Source organism: Emydura macquarii, unplaced genomic scaffold, assembly GCF_026122565.2.
Source record: "Emydura macquarii macquarii isolate MOO-44397 ecotype Brisbane River unplaced genomic scaffold, CSIRO-AGI_Emac_v2 contig_1827, whole genome shotgun sequence".
Taxonomy (NCBI): domain Eukaryota; kingdom Metazoa; phylum Chordata; order Testudines; family Chelidae; genus Emydura; species Emydura macquarii.
Window position 1 is genome coordinate 367,609 of NW_027131964.1, and position 23,127 is coordinate 390,735.

At 46.5% G+C, this 23,127-nt stretch overlaps 1 protein-coding gene across 3 annotated transcripts in view; it reads right to left on the reverse strand.

The window, feature by feature from the left end:
* LPCAT1 (lysophosphatidylcholine acyltransferase 1) overlaps window positions 1-23,127 on the reverse strand; it is a 138,273-nt gene that overhangs the window by 109,947 nt on the left and 5,199 nt on the right. For all 3 annotated transcript variants that reach the window (XM_067557416.1, XM_067557415.1, XM_067557417.1), the window contains exons 2-3: window positions 7,528-7,670; window positions 5,632-5,846 (exon numbers count right to left, since the gene is read on the reverse strand). In XM_067557416.1, coding sequence (XP_067413517.1) covers window positions 5,632-5,846; window positions 7,528-7,670 — 358 coding nt within the window. The remainder of the gene's footprint in view (window positions 1-5,631; window positions 5,847-7,527; window positions 7,671-23,127) is intronic.

Consider the following 23,127-nt stretch of genomic DNA (forward strand, 5'->3'; position numbering starts at 1 on the left):
GTCCTTAGCCATTGTCAGCCATGATTTTTTCCTGATGTCCTTAGCTTCCCTTATCAATTTTCTGCACTTCATAACTTTTAATTTATATTGATGACTGTCTAGTTGCTCTTTGTTATATATTGTTCTATTTCCAGTTGCTACATTCATTGAAGCATTTTTTTATATATTTTATTGATTGTGATGATTCTCCATTGCCCATATTGAATTTAATCAGGTACCGATCACTAGTCCTTAGGCAACCAGCATCTAAGTGCAATGATTAATTCATCTTTACCTAACATGATGAGGTCCAAAGCAGAACCACCTTGTCTTGGGTGCAATATCTTTTTTGTCAGAAAATTCCTTTTTTTTTTTTTTTAAAAAAAAGACATTCTAATGATGTTCTACTACCGTCTGCATGAAACCTCCAGAATGGGTCTGCCAAACTGAAATCACTCATAACACTACAATTATTTTTCATACATTACAGACAGATGCTTAAGGAGTAACTCATTCTATTCTGATCCGATTTGGTGATCCGTAACACACCTTCACCAATACCTCCCGCTGGGCTTTGTTTGCACATTGATCCATATGCATTTCAAGATCCTGTGGGTCTGAGTTATCAGTAACTCTAAAACAAGTTATATCTTTAATGTAAATTGCCACCCACCCCACACTCTGCCTTTTTACACATGCTGCCCTTCTGAAATAAATATAACCAGGGATTTTAATATTCCAATCACAAAATTATCCCACTAGATTTCGGTAATGAAAATTTCTAATTCCTCTTGCTTGCACATCCTTAGAATTAATAAGTGAAAGATTTATTCTCTTCTCATTCTTTACCACCTTGGTTCAATTATTTCATGACACACTGATTTGTACAGCATCTGCCTTCTTTGCACCCTCCCTTCACATTGTTAATTTAACACCCTTTTCCTGTTCCAGCTAGACACCAACTGAGAATACTAGCCCCTCTACTTGTGAGAGGCAGGCCCACCTTGTTTTTACAGCTCCCAATCCTCTGGAATTTGGCCTAATACTTAAAAAACCGAAAATCTTCAATTTCACGCCAGTAATGCAGCCAATGGTTCCTCCTCAATATTTTCTGCCTTCTTTCTCATGAGACTGAAAGGATCTTCAAAAGATGACTAGATCTTTCCTCTTCTTCTACTCTCTTCCAAGATCTCTGAAGCCTTCTAAAATGTGTGGAGTTTCATATTATGATGTGATTCCAATGTGTATCAACATCAATGGAGACTTGCCAGATGACTTCATAATCCTATTCAATCTTGCAGTTACAGCTTTTATTTTCTTCCCAGGAGTCAGCATACCATCCTGTTGTCCTTTCCGAATTCTCTCTCCATGCTAAATAGAGTCACCAATGACGACTGCTTGCCTTCTTAGAATGGCTGAAGTACCTCTCTTGGTAGCTGCTTGCTTCATAAGGACTCCCATCAGATGTGTCACTGTAGCTTTTGTGTTCTATTCTTCCATATATACATTCTCCAGTAGTTGCTGAGTACTTGGTAACAATTCATATTTCTAGCCAGGTCAAATGACTACTGTCTCTTTCCCCTCTTGGTTACATATCAGTCCACTTTCTCAGTTTATACTTTTGTCAGTTGCCTTTCTATGGATTCTTCTCCCAGGTCAGACTGGCGGTGACCTTGGGGTTTTTTCACCTTCCTCTGCAGCATGTGGGGGTGGATCACTTGGTCAAGATTATCTGGATATATCTTACTTACTCATTTCCCTGCCATTGTGGGGGCCTTCGACACAAGTGCACTTTGGTCCCTCTTATTTTTTGCTTGTGCTACATATCAGTCTAGTCTCTTGTGGGCTGAAATAATTTGGTCTAATTTCAGTTGTTGGGTTTACTGTGCTGGTGGTGGCCTTGTGATATACAGGAAGTCACACCTGATGATCTGATGGTCCCTTATGACTGTCTATGACTTCCCATTGTTAGTCTGTGGCAACCATTTCTAAAACTGATTGTACAGTTCTCAGAGGTTATAAGTGTTGAAACTCGCACTTACAGGTGACATATCTTTTCCTTGAATATAGCCACCAGGTTCATGCATCAAATCTTATGTCTTTTTGCAGAAAGGAAAAACACAACACATCCAAGACAGATGTTCACAGAAGAAACCATCATCAGCAATCCCTAAATTGGAAGATGATCTCTACCACGGATTTACATATGGGTCCTGAAATGACTCAGTAGTACAATTCTGGAACCACAGATCCCTCCACAATAGGTACAGACATTTCCTAGCGGGTCAGCTGCCTACTGGTAGAAAGTTTTCTTTTTCCTTCCTTCCTTCTCTCTTTTCATCTTTGAGGACAAGACACTTCTCCTTGAAGCAGCCCAAGGTCTGATGGAGGATATGGCACCACTGAAGTCAGTTGGTGGCATACTCCTCCCAACTTATGATGCCCACATCAGTTTTGTTAAGATACGCTTTTAGTGTATCTTTGCAGCGTTTCCGCTGATCACCACAAGATCTCTGACCATAGGTGAGCTGAGAGTAGAGAGCTTGTTTTGGGAGATGAAAATCTGACATCCACACAGTGTCCAATCCAGTGTAGTTGGTGCATATGGATCATTGCTTCAATGCTGGTGAAACTGGCTTCAGAGTTATTAATGCGGCGATCTTCCCATTTGATGTGAAAGATCTTCCGGAGCACCGCTGGTGATACCTCTCCAAACTCTTAAGGTGTTGTCGGTAGATCATCCATGTTTTGCATTCATAAAGGAGTGTAGGGGTGACAACAGTCTTATGGATTGTATCCTGATGTCCTTCCATTGGTCACGATCCGTGAAAATGCATCGGAGCAATTTCCCAAAGGAACATTGGAACCTGTGCTGGATCTCACTGTCAATTTTTGTATTTTGAGAGGGTTGGCTACCAAGTAGAAATGAACAGAAGGAACCACACTCCCTCTGAAATTCCTGTTTGCCTACTCAAGGATTCCCTTGGCAATTTACTTATACTCAGCCTCAGTGCTTACCTCCACCCTCTCACTGTATGGATTAAATAGAGACTTTCCACCACTGGGGCTGATTAAAGACCCAAGGGACCCAGCCCTCCCAGAGACACAAACAAGCAAACTTCTCTCACTTGGCCTGCTGAAGGGTCCAAAACTACAGACACAGTTCTAAGAGGCATACAAATAGACCAAACACACAACTCATTATGTCCCTTTACCTCTAAGCACAGGATCCTTAATTATCCCTCCAAAATTCTCCTGTTTGCCAGCTATTTCTGTTCTTCCCTGTCTGCAGATGAGGGGCTAGTAGTAGATACTGAGGGGGACTGAGAACTTCTATCCTTCACTGAATAATAGATAGGAGACTGGCTCCCAGATGCCCTGGAAGGAAGTTTCCAGTAGGTCTGATAGGGCCAAAGTAGTGCATTATATTTGTGAGGCCATGACCAAATGGATGAGCTGGAGTTCTAAATTGTAAGTCTCTGGTCTGTACAGAGACGTGTGTGGTCTGACAGGAGAAAGATGACTATTGAAGACCTTTGAGGTGACCTCTGTATTGAGAGGTAAGAAACATGCACCGGTAAAGACACTGGTGCCAAGGACCCAGTCACCGCCTGCAACATGCAGTAGGTACCCACATGGGATTCCACTGGGTACCAATGTCAGAACAAGTACCAAAGTTAACGATAGTGGCATTGACTTCTAAGCCAGTGTTTCAGTTACTGGCATTGTCAGGCATGGCTACCAAACATTCCTCTCTAAAGTGAACAGTTCCATTCAACTCTCTCTTTTCCATATTTCTAATCAGTCTTATTGCCCATGTCTGAACATCTTCCAATTCTATTATTGTGAAGATGGGAGTGAGAAGAACTGAATGCAGTATTCCAAATAAGAATGTATCATTGATTTATATGATTGTATAATGCTTTCCATATTTTTCCATCCAATTTCTTACATCCTAGCATCATTTATTTTTGACTGCGGCTGCAAATTGAGCAGAGGTCTTTGTGAACCTGTCTATAATAATTCTCAGGTGTTAAATCCTGGCCCCACTAAATTCCCACTAAATGGGAATTTTGCCTTTTACTTCAATATCACTCCAAGTCTTTTTCTTAAGTTAATACAGTTAATTTAGAACCCAGTGAGGTGTATAGAGGAAATAATTTGCATTACTTTGTATCTGTTCATTACTTTGTATCTGTCAAATTTGAATTTTATTTTCAATTGCTGTATCCCTAGAGATTCAACTTCATGATCACCTCTCCTTGGAATTTCTCTCACTATATCTTAGGTAATCTTTTAGACAGAGTTACTCTCTCACCTTTGTCATGATCTAGCCTTCCCGTTTGGTATTTAGGTAGATGTTATATTCCACTGACTTTTGTCATTCCAACACATTTCAGTAATCACTACTATAGCAAGGTCTTCTTCCACTGTCATACAAACTATTTTTGCTTTTAGGCTTCATTCGCTTGTATTAAGAAATCTGTAGTTTTTACTTTTAACCATGAGCCTACTTCTACAAAACTCTTTAGTAGTCTGACTTGATTTGACAGAATTTTGCTGTCTGACCTTGACATTTCCCATGGAGTTGTAGTTCTGGCCTATCCTTTACTTGATACAGAGATACATCTATATCACTGACTTCTCTATCAGACGTCTTCATCAGATTTGATTGCTGAACTCTTGTCAGTTCTTCTCTAACTTCTAGTTTAACCAAGTACCCAAAACTTTATTAATCATATGTGCCAACAGTCTGCTTCCTATTGATAAAGGTGGAATTTATCATTCTTTCTGTACAGTCTCTTTCTACTCTAAAATGTTCCCTACCCAGAGACTAATATCAACTCATTCTCTTTTTATAGGTCTTTATATCCATACACTGAAATGCTGAGCTCTCACTTTGTACTGAATTAGTAACTTTCTGAAGTGTTTCCAACTAATGACATCTGATCCTAAATCTTCCTAACAATCTGAATTCAGCTTCCACAACCTCTCTCCCAGGCTTCCTTATGTCATCAACATATAACACAATCACAGGCTTCTCCCCATACTTACTAGAAGTTTGTCTAGAAGTTTTGCAAGATAGCTGAGTGTTATCTCAGAACCATCTATGTTTCTAATTAATCAAACCCCATACCACCCCGGTTTGCCTCGGTCTCAAATCTGTAACTCCCTTGCCTTCAGCCACCTCTTCAGTGCAGGAGGGATGATCAGCCTCATCTAGCTCATTCAGAAGAAATGTGTCTCTTCATTCCACCGAGGTCTCTTCCTCTCAGGAGACTGGTTTCCTCAAGTGCAAAACTACATACCAAAACTTTAAATAGCTCTGTCTCCCTCTGCTCTGCCAGTACATACACTGCCCTCAGGATATTGTGTTCTGAGGAACTCCAATTCATGACTTACCTCTGGATTCTGTGGAATTATCTGGTTTTGCTTCCCACAGTCATTTTACTTTTTGGAATAACCATGTCAAACTCATTTAGTAATCAAAACAGCCTTGTGAAATCTCACTTCCTCACTTATTTGAGCTTAACTTTGTTGCTCTGCATAGGGTCCATCCCGATTTGCCAAATTTAACATGCAGTCATGATATTTCTAGGACTTTATTTTTAATCGTATTTGGAAAAGAAAATTTTGATTAAGTGAACTTACTTCCCCATACAGGAATATCTTTGCTTTCTGCCTTCATCACAATGGAGGCCATAGTCATGGTCACAGGAATGGCATCGAAGTATGAGGAATGTGGAGCCAGAGTTAATATTGCTGCTTCTGCTGGTAAAGCCTGTCTGCCTTTCACATTTATCCAATGGAATCCACCAGCAAGCCACATTGTTCTCATGATTGCTTTCAGCAAGAAGTCCACTACTCTGTAAATAATTTAGATAATGGTTACACAACTTCAGTAATGTAAAAGTGGTAAAAGTGTTACAATATTATTTTTAAATAAAAATGTTACGAATATTCAAGAAGTTTAAGCTTTATAAACAGTTAAAACACAAACTGTCAATATCAAATCAAGATATACAAAGTAAATATACTTAAATCAATAAATGATATCTGTTTTTACTATTAATTTACTACTCCATTTGTATCAAGCCTAATTCAGAAGTCTAAATCACTGGATTTTGACTCTAATAAGTTCTCAAGCAGCATTTTTCTTAATTTGCCTATATGTAAATTTTGATCATCATTAATGGAAATATTTTTTCATTGGTTTGTATGTATATGGTGGAATTGAGGTTTGCTGACATTTACCAATAAAAATCTAATCTTTCCAAGCCTAAGTATTCTGTTTTATTGAATCAGAAACTTTTCATAGTTATCTTGTTCTGATTTTCTGAACGTGTGTAAGCCATTTTCAAGCCGACTGCATCTAGTTCAGTTATATTTTGTTTGATTCCTGAGTATTATAGACATCTTTCTTACACAGAACTCCCCATTTTTTAAGCAATTAACACTAACTGATTTTGGTTTTGACCACTAAGAAAACCATCACTAGGTACAAATCTTAAGAATATTAAGAATGCTTTATAGAAACTATCATCTTGACTTTAGCAGAGTCCTTAATTTAAAAATTACATAATTCTTGGTAATTTCCTAATTTTTCCAGAAAGCCACCTTTGAAGTAAGCATTTCATATGGAATGAGTTTACTTATGATACAATTATTCCTAAAAACAGGAAGTTTTCCTTACTTTTTAATTTTATTTCTTTGAGATCTTTTATAACAGTCCAGACTCTTGGGTTAAGGTTTACCCAGCCAAGCATCTGGACTGGCACAGGAGATCATCATCATAATAGTTTGTTTTTGTTTGTTTTTTGATGCTCAATGTTATTCCAAAGTAAATTTAGTATAACAGCATACATCAGTTGTTCTCAGCCTACCCTCCTCCCCCCAAGACCCAACATTCAAACAGTTTTCTTTCTTTTAGTGCTACCTCCCCCACAGTTTGAAAGGATTCTCAATAAGGGATGTGGCTCTAGTCTCTCCTTACATGTCAAATAGTTACTTATGTTTGGGATGAGACTATACTGCTATCCTGCTTTAATCCTGGGATTAGCAACCTACAGCACAGCAAGCATAAACTAATAATTGGAAATTAATAGAATAGGGCACATCCTCAGAATCTTATAAAAGGTGCTGATGGCCCATCCTTAGGTAGCAAACAGTAGGGTATAACAATTTATAAAACAGCATAACAGAATAAGAAATCAGTACTTTATGTTACAAAGTGTATCTGCAAGGACAAATAGATATTTATGTAAATAATTCATGTTAAAGAATATTAAAATGAAACTGCATAGGCTGGGCTTCAAAAACCAAGTTAAATCTCTCTCTTTTTCTGTAATCAAGGGGCCAACTGATAATGCACATATGCATTCAGTCAGTGCACATATTTTTAACTTCTCATTAGGGAAAAACGTTTACGTGATAAATTTTCCAATTTGCCCCAGATTATCTAATACTCTCCTTGAAGTTGCTAAATTATATGTTTACCTATTGTACCTCAATGTATGCTTTACCAAATAAGTGAATACAGTGACTCACTTTCGCCACCAGGAGAGGGGTTTTTCAAGTTCTCTCTCAGCAGATCCCATTGAAGCAATGAATGCAAAAGGCCAGGCCAGTAACATCATAAAAGCAGCAAAAAAGAGTCGGATGGGGAATAAAGTCAAAGTCATGAAGGCAATCTGCAAAACCCAAACAATTGTGTTATTTTAATATGTAATGTGGACCGATGGAAAGAAGTTTACTATTTTCAGAAACTTTTTAAAAGAATGTTAGTCAAAAAACAGGGTTACTTACCAGTAACTGTTGTTCTTCGAGATGTGTTGCCCATATCCATTCCAATATAGGTGAGTGCGCACCCCGCGCACTGGTTCCCGGAACTTTTTTGCCCCTAGCAAGCCCCGTAGGGCTGGCTCTGGCGCCCCCTGGAGTGCCGCGCTCATGCTGCAGTATATCAGGCGCCACCAGCCATGAGGACCCTCAGTCCCTTCTTTTTGCCGACTCCAACAGCGGGGATGGATGGTGGGTATGGAATGGATATGAGCAACACATCTTGAAGAACAACAGTTACTGGTAAGTAACCGTTTTCTCTCTTCGAGTGATTGCTCATATCCATTCCAATATAGGTGATTAAATAGCCATACCTTGGAGGTGGGTAAGAGTCAGCGGTGAGCTGCTCTCATCAGCATGGCCCTGCCAAAGCCCACGTCCTCTCTCGCCTGCTGCACGATGGCGTAGTGAGATGTGAAGATGTGGACCGACGACCAGGTCACTGCTCTGCAGATGTCCTGCAGGGGCACACGCTCCAGGAAGGCAGCAGATGAGGCCTGGGCTCTAGTTGAGTGTGTTGTTACAGCTCCTGGAAGCGGCACCTTCGCCTGCTCAAAGCAGATCCTGATGCAGGCAGTGATCCAGGTGGAGATGCACTGGGTGGAGACATGTGAGCCCTTCATCCGGTCTGCAACTGCTACGAACAGCTGTGTTGACTTCCAGAATGGCCTGGTCCGCTCGATGTAGTAGGCCAGGGCTCATCTGATGTCCAGCGAGTGCCATCTCCGCTCCTCCTCCGAACCATGCGGTTTAGGAAAGAACACGGGGAGGAAGATATCCTGGTTATAGTAAAACTGAGACACCACTTTAGGTAGGAAGGCTGGATGGGGTCTAAGCCGCACCTTGTCTTTATAGAAGACAGTATAGGGGGGGCTCCGAAGTCAAGGCTCTAATCTCAGAGACCCTCCTGGCTGATGTAATGGCCACCAGGAAGGCTACCTTCCAGCAGAAGACGAGCAGTGGGCATGTAGCCATAGGCTCGAAGGGGGGTCCTGTCAGAGTAGCGAGGACCAGGTTCAAATCCCATGGAGACACCAGGTCCCAGACCTGCCTCTCCACCCTCTTGAGGAACCTGAGAGACATAGGGTGCAAGAACAGCGACCTCCCCTCCAACAGCTGGTGGAAGGCCAAGATGGCCGCCAGGTGTACCCTCAGGGAGGCCAGGGCCAGGCCCTGCAGCTTCAGGTGGAGTAGGTACTCCAAGATCGCCGGTATGGGCGAGCAGCTCGGTGGGATACCCCGGGACTCCACCGAACAGGTAAAGCACTTCTACTTGGCCCTGTACACCACCTGAGTGGAAGGTTTCCTGCTACCCAGCAGAACCTGATGGACCTGCATTAAGCAGGCTCTCTCTCCCTCCGTCAGCCACGGAGTCTCCATGCTGTCAGGTGGAGGGAGCCCAGGTCTGGGTGCAGCAGGCGCCCCCGGTTCTGGGAGAGCAGGTTGTAACGCCTCGGGAGCAGTATCAGCATGGCGATGGACAGGTCCAGCAACATGCTGAACCAATGCTTTCTTGGCCAGGCGGGCGCAATCAGAGGGACGTCCGCCTTGTCCTTCTTTATCTTCAAGAGGACTTTGGGCATCAGCGGAATGGGGGGAAATGCATACATCAGGGTCCCCGTCCAGTCGATGAGGAACACGTCGGAGATGGAGACTGGCTCGCAACCCTGGAGCGAGCAGAACCTCGGGCACTTCTTGTTCCAGGACGACGCGAACAGGTCCAGTTGGAGAACACCCCACTTGTGGAAAATGGAAGTCACCACCTCCGGGTGCAGCAACCAGTCGTGGCGGGGTAAAAACGACCTGCTGAGGCAGTCCGCCTTGTCGTTCCTGACCCCAGGGAGATGAGACACAGATATGTGGAAGTCGTGTCTCACCGCAAGATCCCAAAGTTGAATGGCCTCCTGGCAAAGGGCCAAGGAGCGTGCCCCTCCCCCCCGCCTGTTTATGTAAAATATGGCCGCTGTGTTGTCCGTCAGGACCTATACCATCCTGCCCCTCAGGAATCTGAGGAACACCTTGCAGGCCAGACGGACTGCCCTGAGCTCTCGGACGTTGATGTGGAGGCACTGCTCCTGCGCCGACCAGAGCCCTTGGGTGCTGAGGTCGCTGCTGATGTGGGCTCCCCAACCCACATCTGAGGTGTCTGTAATCAGAGTTATTGAGGGTGTCAAGTCTCTGAAGGGAACACCCCTCAGTACCTCCCCTGGGTCCCTCCACCAATCTAGGGAGGACATTACATGAGTGGGGACAGTGACCACTCTGCTCAATGAGTGCCTGGCTGGTACGTATACCGAGACCAGCCACCGCTGGAGAGGCCTGAGCTTGAGGCGAGCCAGCCTCACCACATACATGCATGGTGCCATGTGTCCCAACAGTTGAAGGCAGTGCCTGGCTGTCATCGTGGGGGACCTGTAGAGATCGGCGATTATGGTGGCCATTGTCTCGAAGCGAGGCTGTGGGAGGAAGGCTCTGGCCTGGATGGCATCCGGGGTGGCCCCGATGAAGTCTATGCACTGCACCGGGGTGAGAGTAGACTTCTGCTCACTGATGAGCAGCCCCAGTCTGGTGCACGTAGCACAGGTGAGTGCCAGGCTGTTCCTCACCTGGGCCCTGAACCAGCCCTGGATCAGCCAGTCATCCAGGTAGGGAAAGATCTGAACCCCTCTGCGGCGAAGGTGGGCCGCCACCACCACGCACTTTGTAAAGACCCTGGGGGCAGACGAAAGACCAAAGGGCAGGGCTGGGAACTGGTAGTGGCAAAACTGGAGGAACCTTCTGTGACCGAGGAGAATAGTAATATGGAAATAAGCATCCTTTAGGTCAAGGGCAGCATACCAGTCCCCTGGATCTAGAGCAGGAATGATGGAGGCTAGGGAAACCATATGGAATCTGAGGCGCCTGATAAATTTGTTCAGACGGTGAAGGTCCAAAATGGGCCTCAGGCCCCCCTTTGCCTTGGAAATGAGGAAATAACAGGAGTAGAACCCCTTTCCTCTTTCCTGAGGAGGAACCTCTTCCACCGCCCCGAGAAGGAGAAGAGAATTCACCTCTTGAATGAGGAGGTGCTCGTGAGAGAGTCCCCTGAAGAGGGACGGGGTAGAGGGAGAGTCCGGGGGGAAGGCCGAGAGTTCCAGGGCATAACCGCTGCGAACTACGCCCAACACCCAACGGTTGAAGGTAATGCTCTGCCACTCTGAGAAGTACGGCCTCAGTCTGTGTGCAAAGGGGAGGTTTAGATCCAGGGGGTGGGGGAGGTGCCACCCTCATGCACACCATCAAAATTGTCTCTTGTTATTCCTCTTGGGAGGCCCCTGCTGGGGACCCGCCGTGGGGCCTTGGTAGTCCTGGCAATTAGATGACCTGTATCTATCCCGACCCCTCCTGGGTTGAGCAGGTCGGGGAGGTGGTCTCAGTGCTGGCTAGGGCTGATGTTGGGGACGCGGTCAGGCCTGACGCCTTGAGGCCTGAGGCGCGTACAGCCCCAAAGACTTCAGGGTAGCCCTGGAGTCCTTCAGGGCATGCAGCTTGTCGTCAGTGCGGTCGGAAAAGAGGCCAGCGCCGTCGAATGGCAGGTCTTGGATTGACTGCTGGACCTCCTGCAACAGCCCTGATGTCTGGAGCCAGGAGCAGCAACGCATAACGATGCCCAACACCATCGCCCTACCAGCAGCATTCGCCGCATCACTGGCTCACTTGTGGGCCGCTCCCGCCATTCGCACCCTGCTGAATGAGGGTGGCGAAATCTGCTGCCTGGTCCTGAGGCAAACCCTGAGCGAACCTCTGGAGGGAGGACCAGAGGTTCAGGTTGTAGCGGCCGAGGAGCACCTGGTGGTTCGCGATCCTCAGCTGTAGGGCCACTGTAGAATAGACCTTTCGGCCAAAGAGGTCTAACTTCTTGTTTTCTTTATTTTTGGGGGTATTTGCCTGGGCCCCTTGTCTGTCTCGCTGGTTGGCAGCATCCACCACCAGCGGGATGATTGTAGAGGAACTCAAACCCCTCTGCCGGGACGTAATACTTCCTTTCAGCGCCCTTGGAAGTAGGGGCAACCAAGGCGGGTGTCTGCCAGAGGGCCTTAACAAGTTTTAAGACCTTCTCATGCACTGGGAGGGCGACCCTGGACGGCCCTGTCAACCCCGATACTCCAAAGAGGGGATTCTCCTCTTCGGAGAGCTCCTTGAGCTCCAGATCCAAGTTCTCCGCAACCCTCTTAAGTAGTTCTTGGTGAGCTTTAAAATTAGGTAGGGGTGCCCTGCGATCCCTGGTGGTCGTATCGTCCAGGGAGGAGGATGACGACTGTGGAAGGGGCCCCGTAGAGGGACCCTCCTGGGGGTCAGATTCTTCCCCGGAGGAATGGCCCTTGTCCGGCTGGCTTGGAGGGGGCAGTGGTGGGTGGGCTGTCGAGGAGGGGACCAACACCGTACCATAGGCTGTTTGAGTTCCCCAGGGATCCCAGTAGGGCCACTGCCAGGGACCCTGAGGCCATGCTGGGACTGGCCCCGGTGACGAGTGGGGAGGGCCCCGGTGAGGATGGTGCTCGGAGCTACAGGATCAGTACCGCCGGGACTTGCGGTCCCTCCTGGTCTTCCCCGATGACCTGCTCCAAGACGAAGAGGAGCGGTCTTGGCGGTGGCCGCAGTGACAGCGGGAGGGGAGGGGGGGCAGTGGCTGGAGGAGCTGGATGACCGCCGCGTAGGCGCCGAGGTCTTGCAGTGGTGTTTGCCCTTGGGAGACCTGGAGCTCCGAAGAGCGAGAGCGATGACGCAGTGCCAAGGGCTCCCTCAGTGCTGAGGCTTTTGGTGCAAGGCCCGGCGCCGTGCTGCGGGCTGGGGATCGGGAGCGGTGCCGGTGCTCCACTGCACTGGATGACGAGCGATGGCGGTGGTCGGGTGCCGGGATCCACTCCGGGCTGTGTGCCGGGGATTGGGACCATCGTCTGCCCCTGTGAGAGTCCTCCAGCTGGCTGCGAGCCAGGGATCTGGACCGGTGCCGAGAGGGCTGGTTCCCCTCAGGCACTGGGATCCATGCCGGACTGTGCACCGGGGACCAGGAGCGGCGTTGAGCTTGCTTGATGTCATCAGTACCGGGATCCACGCCGGGTTACATGCCGGGGATCGGGACCGGTGCTGAGTGCCCTGGGACTCCTCGGCCACCGGAATCCATGCGGGGCTGCATGCCCGGGATCGAGACCGGTGCCGTGCCTTCCTGTCGGCGTCTGGTGAGCGAGAGCGGTGCCGGGCGTTTGCGGTCAGGCTGCACTCCGGGGATCAGGAATGGCGCCGAGTGCCTCCAGTCTCTTCGGCTGCCGGGATCCGCGCCGGAGTGTGTGCTCGAGATCAGGATCAGTGCCGGGCCGTGCTTGGTGCCCTAGTGCGGGATCCCAAAGATCGATCCCCTCGCGAGGCGGAACTGTAAAGGCGTCGCCACGCGCCAGAGCCTTGAGACTGCCATCGGTGCCGTGGTGTCGAGGAGCTTGATGACCCAGTGTTGGAGCTGGGCGGGGAGCCCGCACTCTCGACCCTCCTCGACCATCTGGGGGGGGACCTGGAGTCCTGTCTCCACCACCCACCAGGGCCACCCAGCGCGGGTTTACCCCGAGATGCCAGTCCCTGCAGCCTCGGCCAAGGGGGGACGGAGGCATGGGCATGCCCAGGAGGGCGGGTGCCGCAGAGAACACCTCCGGCATCGACGGCCCTTGCAAGGGCACTCCCCCACCCCCAGGAGTCTGGGGAGGCTCCCTGCAAGGAGATACCGGTGCCGGAGTACTCTCCATGGCACGTGGCTGGGGCATCTCCTGGGTAACCCCCGGATGTACCGGTGGCGCGGGGAGTCCATGTGAGCAGTCTCCTGCCGCTTCTTCCTTTTTGGTACTGCAGACTGCTGTAGAGAGTGTCCCGGTGCCGGCAGTGCGCTGCGTACCAAGGATACACTCGGTGCCACAGGGGAGCGAGACGGCTCTGAGTCGGGCTGGAGCGCGGACTCCATGAGCATGGCCCTCAAGCGGGCGTCCCGCTCTTTCTGAGTTCGGGGTTTGAAGGCCTTGCAAATCTGGCACTTGTCCTTACAGTGCTGCTCCCCGAGGCAACGGAGGCAGAGGTCGTGAGGATCACTCACCAGGAAAGCTTTGCTGCAGATGGCACAGGCCTTAAAACCGGTTGAGCCAGGTATGGCTCAACCTTAAGCCCCTAAGGGCGAACTATCTATTGTTTCGAACTAACTATTCACTAATTAACTTAACTGCTATACTTAACTCTATGCTAACAACAACTAGAAAACAGGGATTGCTACTTGCTGAAGAGCAAGGGGCAGATGTTCCAGCTACTGTCAACGGGCGGAAAGAAGGAACTGAGGGCCCTCAGGCCCGGCAGCGCCTGACATACCGCAGCATGAGCGCGGCACTCCAGGGGGCGCTGGAGCCAGCCCTATGGGGCTTGCTAGAGGCAAAAAAGTTCCGGGAACCAGTGCACGGGGCGCACGCTCACCTATATTGGAATGGATATGAGCAATCACTCGAAGATAGAAAGATTATTTCATGCCCAAGGGTGAATTCTTAATTAATTTTTTTCTTAAATAAGGTTTGAGCCTAAAAGGGTCAATCATTTGAAAAATGAAAACTACACTTTTGTCATTATATGAAATTATATATTATATACACACACAGTTACATTGAAAGTACATCATGGTTACAAAGTCAAGCACTCAAAAATGAGAACATGCCAGAATTAAGGTTGCCTATGCAACTTTAATTTGGATCCCTTATGCATATGTATTTTGACAGTCCTTAATTACATGATCACATCCTACTTTTTCCCACAGGGCCCCTGCCTCATTCTGTGCATAGAATGGCCAGTGTTTACTTAATGAACAATATTTGTTTTCTCATTATTGTTGTGGACCTAAGTCTTATTTACTGCACACTACTGAAATCCTGGTCTGAAGATTTAATTGATTCATAGTATGAGTGATTCACAAATATTAATGACTCCATTTTCACACCAACCCTGTGAGATGAGGCGGTAGCATCCCCATTCTCACAATAGGGAACTGAGGCACAGAGAGAGAGAGAAAGGCAAAAAGTATCAGCTAATTTTGGGTGCCAGACTTGAGATTCTTAGAACCTGATTTTTCAGAATACCTGACATTATATAGCACTTTTCCCTAGGTTTTTAAAAAAGGAAACTGAAAAAAAAAAATTCAATCACTTGGCATCATACTGACATCCATCTGGGGCACCAGCAGGATTGGAACCTTTATATCCACCACACCACCTGATCTAATGGAGTAAGTGATAAAAGTAAGAGGGTGATAGTCTACATGTAGACTAGCACATACTTTGCCAGTGGGTTTCACAGATATTTGCGGATAGCAGAGCAATGCTGAGACTCATGAATCTTGGGTTCCATTCCAGGTTCTGGACTGGACTGTGCTCTAATTGACTGTGCTCTAATTCTGCCTCTGCCCCCAAGCTTGATCTCTTCTACCCTATCCCCTTTAACCTGTCCCTGTCCCAGTCCTAGTCCTGTCTCTTCCTCATCCACATCTCCTCGTCTCAGTCCCATTCGCCTCACCTAGCTGGTCCCAGTCTGATCCTAGTCCCAACTTTCCCTTCTCCTGGCTTTTCTGATCTGTCATTTTCTGCCCCTGCCCTCCAGTTGCCACCACCCGGGCCACATTCTCTATCCCCATTGTCTTTCAGTCCCGCTATCCCACCACACACTCCTTGTTTAATTCCAGTTTCTCCCACTCATGTATCTGGCTCTTTGTTCCCATCTCCATGCCCAACAAGTCTCTTTCTCCCTGCACTCTGGCTCCTTATATCTGTCCGCCATCCAGCCCCACTGGTTTCCAGTCTTCACCCCACCACAGGCTACCAATACCCATCCAGTTTCCTTGCCCCAGTCTTTTTGCCCAGCTAGTCCCTGTATCCCCTTCACCCATGTTCCTTGTCCCAGTCTAGTGCCCTCATTACCCCATTCCAGCTCATGTCTCCTCTGCATTTGAATCAGGCAACTCCCTTATCTATGCTGGATCCAGCAAGGTGGGGGAGGGTGTCAGAGAACAAGAGAGTCTGACTGCTTTTAGTTTTGGTTCCTGCCTGGTCTGCAGCACCCCAGAGCAAAGGAAGACCTGCTCAGTGCCTTGCTGCCCAGAGCTGGAAAATGCTCAGTGCATACAGAATCCTTGGGAAATTTAGACACGGCCTAGCAAATCTCTACTGAGCATGTGTGAACTGCACTTTTCAAAGGCTTATAAATTGATGAAAATCCACCTGAATTTAACAGGTACAACCACCCCTGCTACAAAGACCAATACCCTGTCAAATTTCTAGTTCCTGCTCCAAAGCACATGAGCTTTTCAAAGAAAAGGCTGCCAAAAAAATTTAACATGGGCAAAACAACGTATTTTTCCTTAATCTCATTCCTCAAAATGACAGCCATTTTTGCTGAAATTGTCCTATATATAATGCCTGAGGCAGACACACAGCATGGAAATTTCAGCCCCAACTGTTAAAGTTTGGTAAAGTTATAAGCAACTGAAATCAGGATTTCATAATGGAAAATGTTTGGCAAACTTAGTCACAAAACGTGCTGCCAGCCCCACCTATGAATTTTTTTTATTTATAACTAAAAATGAATGCAGGGCTGGTAGTATCACCTATTAAGATTGCCATATATTATATACACACATACACAGCGCGCATATACACATGCCTTAGTGCAAGGCATAGACACTTAAGATTTAGCACTAAAATAATCTTTCAGTCACATGTGGACCTTACAGCGGCACAGAGAACACCATTTTAGATTTGACTTGTGTTTTTAAATGCTTAGCACACTTTCAGAATGCACCCTTTTAAAGAAGTATTTATTTTTCTTTAAACGAACTAATAGGAGGTCGGGGGCCTTTTTTTGAAGGAAGGTATTTGTTGATGATTTTCCAGAGTTCTACTGGCAATATAAATGCAGCAAACTAGTCTTATTCTATGCAACATTTAAAGATATGTAGGCGGTGAGGAAAAGTTCCTACAGTGTTCTACCTTACTTCGTACCCAAAAGTGCAAAATCAGGCAAGGTCTAACTATCTGGCACAAATAATTCAGGTAAACATTAGTATTCTTCTCCCAGATTTAATACTGACTCGTCCTCTAATCACTACCACAAAAAGGAATTCTACCATTTTCCTCTAGAATAAACAGACTTTGTAACAATATTTTCACATAGTCTCTGTAAAACCTTTAAATAATCAATCTCCTAAATTAATATTAATGCTATTAAACTCACAGACTACTGAGTGCTTTTTGCACGAATGGACTTAGGGTAGAGTACACCAGATTGTAGTCTAACCACCACTGGAAATCTGTGACGAGGTAGTTAGTCTCACTTCCAGATGCTAAATTGCATTAAAAGAGCTACAAACACATGAAATATTACAGAGTGCCCACTAGCCCTTCCACAGTTAAGGCTGAGGCTCAGTTTTGGTTTAAAGCTGAATTTTGCAGCCTCTCTGAAATGCACAAAAGGAATACCAGGCCTCAAAATTAACAGAAGTGGTCTGCAGAAAATCTGAAACGATTTGAACAAGGAGTTCCCGATATAGATAACAGCTCAATTTTTAGGATGCCCCAAATTATAGAAGTTTAACAAATTTTTTGCAGACACCTAGACAAACAACTGGCAAGAGAAATGAAGTATTTCACTAGAGAGTCCCCTGGCTAAAATGTAGTGCACAGTACCAAAAACTGAGTCCTTAAGTTAAAACATGAAAAGTTCAGTTTTTTTAGAACTACAGAATAAAAACAATGGCATGGTGATAATTCTGTGGATTGCCAGTAATGCAAGGAAACCCCTTAGCTGCTCTCCTGACCAAACTTCAGCACCAGCTACTCCTTCTGAACCCAAATAAGAGTAGAAAGGGGATGTGGTGGAGGAAAAAGTGGCACTGAAGTTGTGCGAGGAACAAAGCTAACACCTCAGCTCCTGCAGCAGCTGATCAAACTTCCTACAGTGTGCTGGTGCTCAATCCCATTTTGAAGACACAGGGCTAGTTCTTCAAACTGACTAGCAACAGAGAGGCTGAGACAGGGACAAAAGTCTGGGAAGGAAATTCAAGAAAGGGGAGGAAAGTGAGGGTATAAATAACTTCTTTGCCCAGGATGTTAAATTACTTTGATTTAAATCACCAATTTTAACCTTGATTTGTTTCCTTGGCCCAGCTACTCTTCCTTTCTGCTCTACGTGCTGATTGACAGGTCTGTAGACTTCTGCTACCTATTGTTCATAAATACTGCTTTAAAAACAGCAGACACAAGTAGTAAGAGAGAAATGTATTTTGACGAAGTTACAAAGGTGCCTGTTTTCTCCACAAGACAATCAAAGGGGCATGCAACGGTTAGAACACACTCCCCACCAGAACCTGGAACTGAATCCAGGATTCTTGACTCAAAAGTCCTCAGCTGTCAGCAAAAATCTCTCAAACCCACTGGCAAAATGCATGTCTCATCTACATGTACGGGCTGGTCTACACATTTACCATTTACTCTGTTATCTCAAGTGGGAGAGGTTTGTGATGTAGATTTAAAAGTTCCAATGCTCCTGATAACTCATGAAGGAGTCAGTATGGATTCACTTGATATAATTTGTTTTCAGTTTAAAAAAAAATCATAAAAAACCCTACATTAAAGCGTGTTACAGTTGTGAAGTCAAAAACTGAAAATACCCTTGTGCATAGGTCTTCTGATATGGTCTTTAATTAAATGATCACATATTATTTTTCCTCACAATACCCTTGCCTCATTCAGTGCACAAGATGGATGGATAGTACCCAGGGAATGGGTTTAGGGAAAGAAGCTATTCTTTGCAAAACGTTTGCCTCATTTGTTGTAAAAACTGGAAAGTGCATACCTATTGTGAGTACTAGGATGTCTAAAACTAAAAGTCCGCTCCCTCAGCTGAGGGGGAGAAGGAGAGAACTACAAAGCCCAGGCCACAACTAAGTTCAGGGGACAAAAAATAAGAAACTGAGGACAGGACTGAAAGTAAAAGGGATCCAAAACAAGGGATCCAGAGTGGGATTCCAAGCAGAGAACCCTGGAGAGTGCCTACTACTCCTCAAAGAACTTTAAGCAACCAGTGCAAACTGCCTAGAGAAGCTTTGTCCAAGACTTGAAGTGACAACGGACTGGAAATAGGCCCCAGAGTTGCAGAACACCCCCAACCCCTCCGTCAAGCTTCCTTCTCCTGGCCAGTGCCAGGCAGCTGAAGACAAGGAGGTCTCCTAACTTTATGGAGCCATGGATGGGGTGTAAATATACAAGAAGGTGAGGAGAGGAAAATTCAGCCAGAACCTCAGTAGAAGGTTCCGGAGAAGCCAAAAGAGGAGTTGCAGTTTAAAATACTCTACAGAAATGTGTGCCAGCATAACATCCGAGGACTAACCTGCTCATTTTCCCTTTTTCCTGTTCTATTTCCCTTAACCCAAAATAAATAAAGGAAATAATAAACTATAGGCTTGTACTTTGCTCCCTTAATTTTGAATCTGTTAGGGTCTGTTACTGCAAGTGTTTGGAGTGCAAACCTCGGTTCACTGACATTGGAGTTCAACTCCTGTAACAACTACACCACTAACTTTTTGGAGATCACTCACACCAACAGCGGGTTCTGTCACCATCTGCTTTCTAACTTTGGATGTCTTAACACTATGCCACTGTCGCTCAGCATTCTGACACCAGTAACCAGCCTACAAGCATAATGGTCCCACCTGGGCTTCCACCAGCCTATTTACTTCTTGCAGGGTGACTTCAACAATCCCTTCTAGTCCTGAGTCGCCCCCAAATAAGTCTCCGAGTTCTTAACTACCAGACACCAGGATTTTCCCCCTTTAGTTCCTCACCCTCAAAGGTGTGAACCTACCCTCATCTACCAGTTCACTTGGACGCACACACTCCACAGTTTGCACAACAGAGACCTGCCTGAGGTAAAAACAAACAAAAAATTCATTTAATACAAAAATCACAGAATCAAATATGAAATAGTAAGGAAAAGCAAACACACAAATTATACAGAAAACAAACATAAAAATGCAATCTCAGGCTTTACATTTCTATATTACCTATGTTCTTGTTTCTAATATAAGTTACTTATTGCCTCTGAACAGTTTCCCAGTGTGCCCTCTGTCCTAAAGGGAGATCAGTGGCGCAGTCTTGATATTTTATGTGCAGATATTCCAAACCCCACCGGCATGGCCAAGCATATACAATGGGTGCAAGGGCACACTGCAGAGGATACTGTTTTGATCTTTTAGATGGCATCCTCCATGCAGCTACACTAAGGATGCTATTTTGTTTCTGTATCAAATAGTGTCCTCCATGTGGTGTGACCTCATCATGCAGCAAAAGTGCTGGTATGCTGTTCCCCTACAACACAGGAAGGGATCCAGTATTTCATGGACAGCATCTAGCTTAGATGCTGGCCCTTCATTTCTGGCAAGCCTTCACATAAAATTGTCTCCTTTTTAATGGGGTTAGCAGGGGTTGGTTTTTGTTTTTTCCTTTTTCTCACATTATGGTGATAACGGGGGGAGGGGAGGGAAGAGAGTAGGAGGTATTTCCCAGACTGGGCATTTCTTTTGAGTTTCCAGTTGTTCCAATATTTTCCAGTTAACTTTAACGGTTCAGCATTCTCTTCCTGGCTATACAATGCTAAGTGCTTGGAGCCCATTTTGTGTCAACACTTGGTCGGGAGGTGCCTTCCCTGCCTGATTACCTCACCGTGCAGTGAGGCGATTCTGTAGTTTCAGTATGGTTATTGGTTACAATTTTCTCCAAACATATACATGAATGCAGTCATAAACTACAACCTGCATACATATCTCTGAATGACCATCAGTTTAGGGCACTGCAAGCTTTCATGCACAAAAAAGCATAACGTATTTTAATGCACAATAACTTTGCCTACAAACCAATTGGTTCAATTGCTTATTTTTAGGGGTTCAGACCTCCCCTTTTAACCTTGAGGTGTCCGATTGTCACAGCCAGGGTCTCCTCCTCATTGCAAAATGAGCGTCAGAAGACTCCGTGAACTATGCACCTGTGTTTACAGACACAGTGAGCCATAGGACTAGGGTGGAGTACAGACTGGCCCACTAGACCTCCCTGCCCTCCGCAGGTGGCAGCAGATCCCACTGCTTCGTGTTGGGGAGCAATTAAAGGGTGAAGAAGAGGATGGCATGAAGTACAAGCACAGAGTTGTTCATGGGGTGTGGTTTGGTGAAAGACCAGCTAGATGACATTTTAGCCTGCTCAGGTGGTGCAGAGATATTTGGGGAGACAAAGGAGGGGCTTGTAGGGCAAGGCCCAATGACAAGCTCCGGAGGGCCAAGAGTGAGGGATGGACAGGGAATGCACTGCTGCAGGACCCACTCAAGGTAAGACAGAGGTGAGGGACAAGGCTATCCTCACCTCTTGGAGCACATGACAGGGTATACAAGAAGTGGGCAACCTGATGCACTGGCCAAGTGTCACAAGATCCATCCAGTCCCTCCAACTATAGTCCAGGTCTCTGGTGACAACAGCCAGGACCATCCTTCAGTGCACCAGGGGTACTCCACCACCTGCATGCCCAAGTGTGTGTTGTGTAGCAGGGGGACTGTGAGGAAGTCTTCCCTGTTGGTGGCCACTGCAGACCTGATAGTTTAAAATAGTTTCCAGGTCCTGAGGACGTCCTGATGAAAGACCAGCAACTCAGAGGTCTCGAGGGAGACCTGGGGAGAAAGGGGGAGATAAAAGAGCTGCCAATCACATTAGAGTTCTCAGAGGCAGAAGACGGTGTGTGCCAGCACACTCTAGGCCACACTACAAATACCATAAAGGAATCTCTGTGTAGACTTGGCTGCAAATCCAGACCATGGCCTGCCCACCAATCCCCAGAGGGAGGCTCAAGACACCTATGGAGACCCAATGGTTCCTCATCCAAAAGAACTCCAGGATCTTCCTCTGGAGTTGGCCAGGGTCCCTGAGGGCAGGCACAGAGTGTTTAACTGGTACCAGTGCACGGACAGAAGCAGCTGGTTGATGACCAGCAGCCTACCCCAAAGGGAAAGACACCAGAGCAGCCCCACCCATTTCTGCAATCGGTCAAACAATTTTCCACAGTGAGGGGGGATTGGTGGCAGAAAGGTGAACCCAAGAGAGAGCAGTAGAGGAAATGGAGGAAGGGCTCAATGGTATTGGCATACAGCTGGCTGCTAGCCTTAACACACCTCATGACTGAAGGTGTCAGGCTTGATCAGGGTCCAGCTCAGCTTAACCAAACACTCCTCAGAAGCGTACAGCACCTTAAGGAACCTGAACACCAGCAGAATGTCCATGAGATACTCTGATCCATCATGTCAAATGCCTCTTCTGATCAAGGTACAGGAGGGCGAGCGACAGATCACATGGAAAAGATCCCGGACTAAACAGAGAATACTGAAGATGATCTGACTTGGAACAATGTAGGTCTGGTTGGGGTGGACCACGTTCACCCACACAGACTTCAGCCACATCTGCCTTGGGAGTCTGTGCTACTTAGCAACATCAAACGCCAATTCCTCAGGTCATGGAGGTCTTCCTTCTTTGGCAGTAGGGTGAACAGGACAGGTCTAAGACAAGGATATCCCAGCACATGTGGCAGAACTCCACCCTCAGCCCACCAATGCCCAGAGATTTATTAGTAGGCATCAGACAAAGGACTTCCAAGAACTTGGCCAGCATGAGAGAAAGCTCCAGTCAGACCCTGTCACCTACGCTGACCACAGGAATTTTACCCCACAGGATTCTGCAAGAACCTGCATCAGTCAGATGCAGGGAGAAGAAGTTATCATAGAAAGTACTTACCCTTTCATACAACACCACTGCCCCATGTGAGGGGGGCTGGCCTCCGCCTGAGATGTGATTTTTGGCATTGCTCTTCCTCTCCAGGGCATAGAAAAAGTTGGAGCCAGAATCTATCACCTAAAGGAACTGGATTCACAACTGACAAAGTGCTTTTGGCCAATGGTCGCTGAGGGCCCAAAGCTCATTCTCCTTCTCCCGACACTCTGCACGGAGGGATGGATCACTGGGGCAAGCAGTCAGGTGCCTTCTAGCTCCAAAACCTCTCATCCCAAAATGCTCTATTATCATACCCCTCTTCCAATTGACTCTCAGGGGATAGTTATGGCAGAAGAGCAAGGAATCAGTGCACCCCACCACCTCTGCATCTAGGAAAAGATGTGCCTCTGCCCCCACAAGGCAAACCAGAATTCTCAGAAGGATGTCATGAAAGACATGT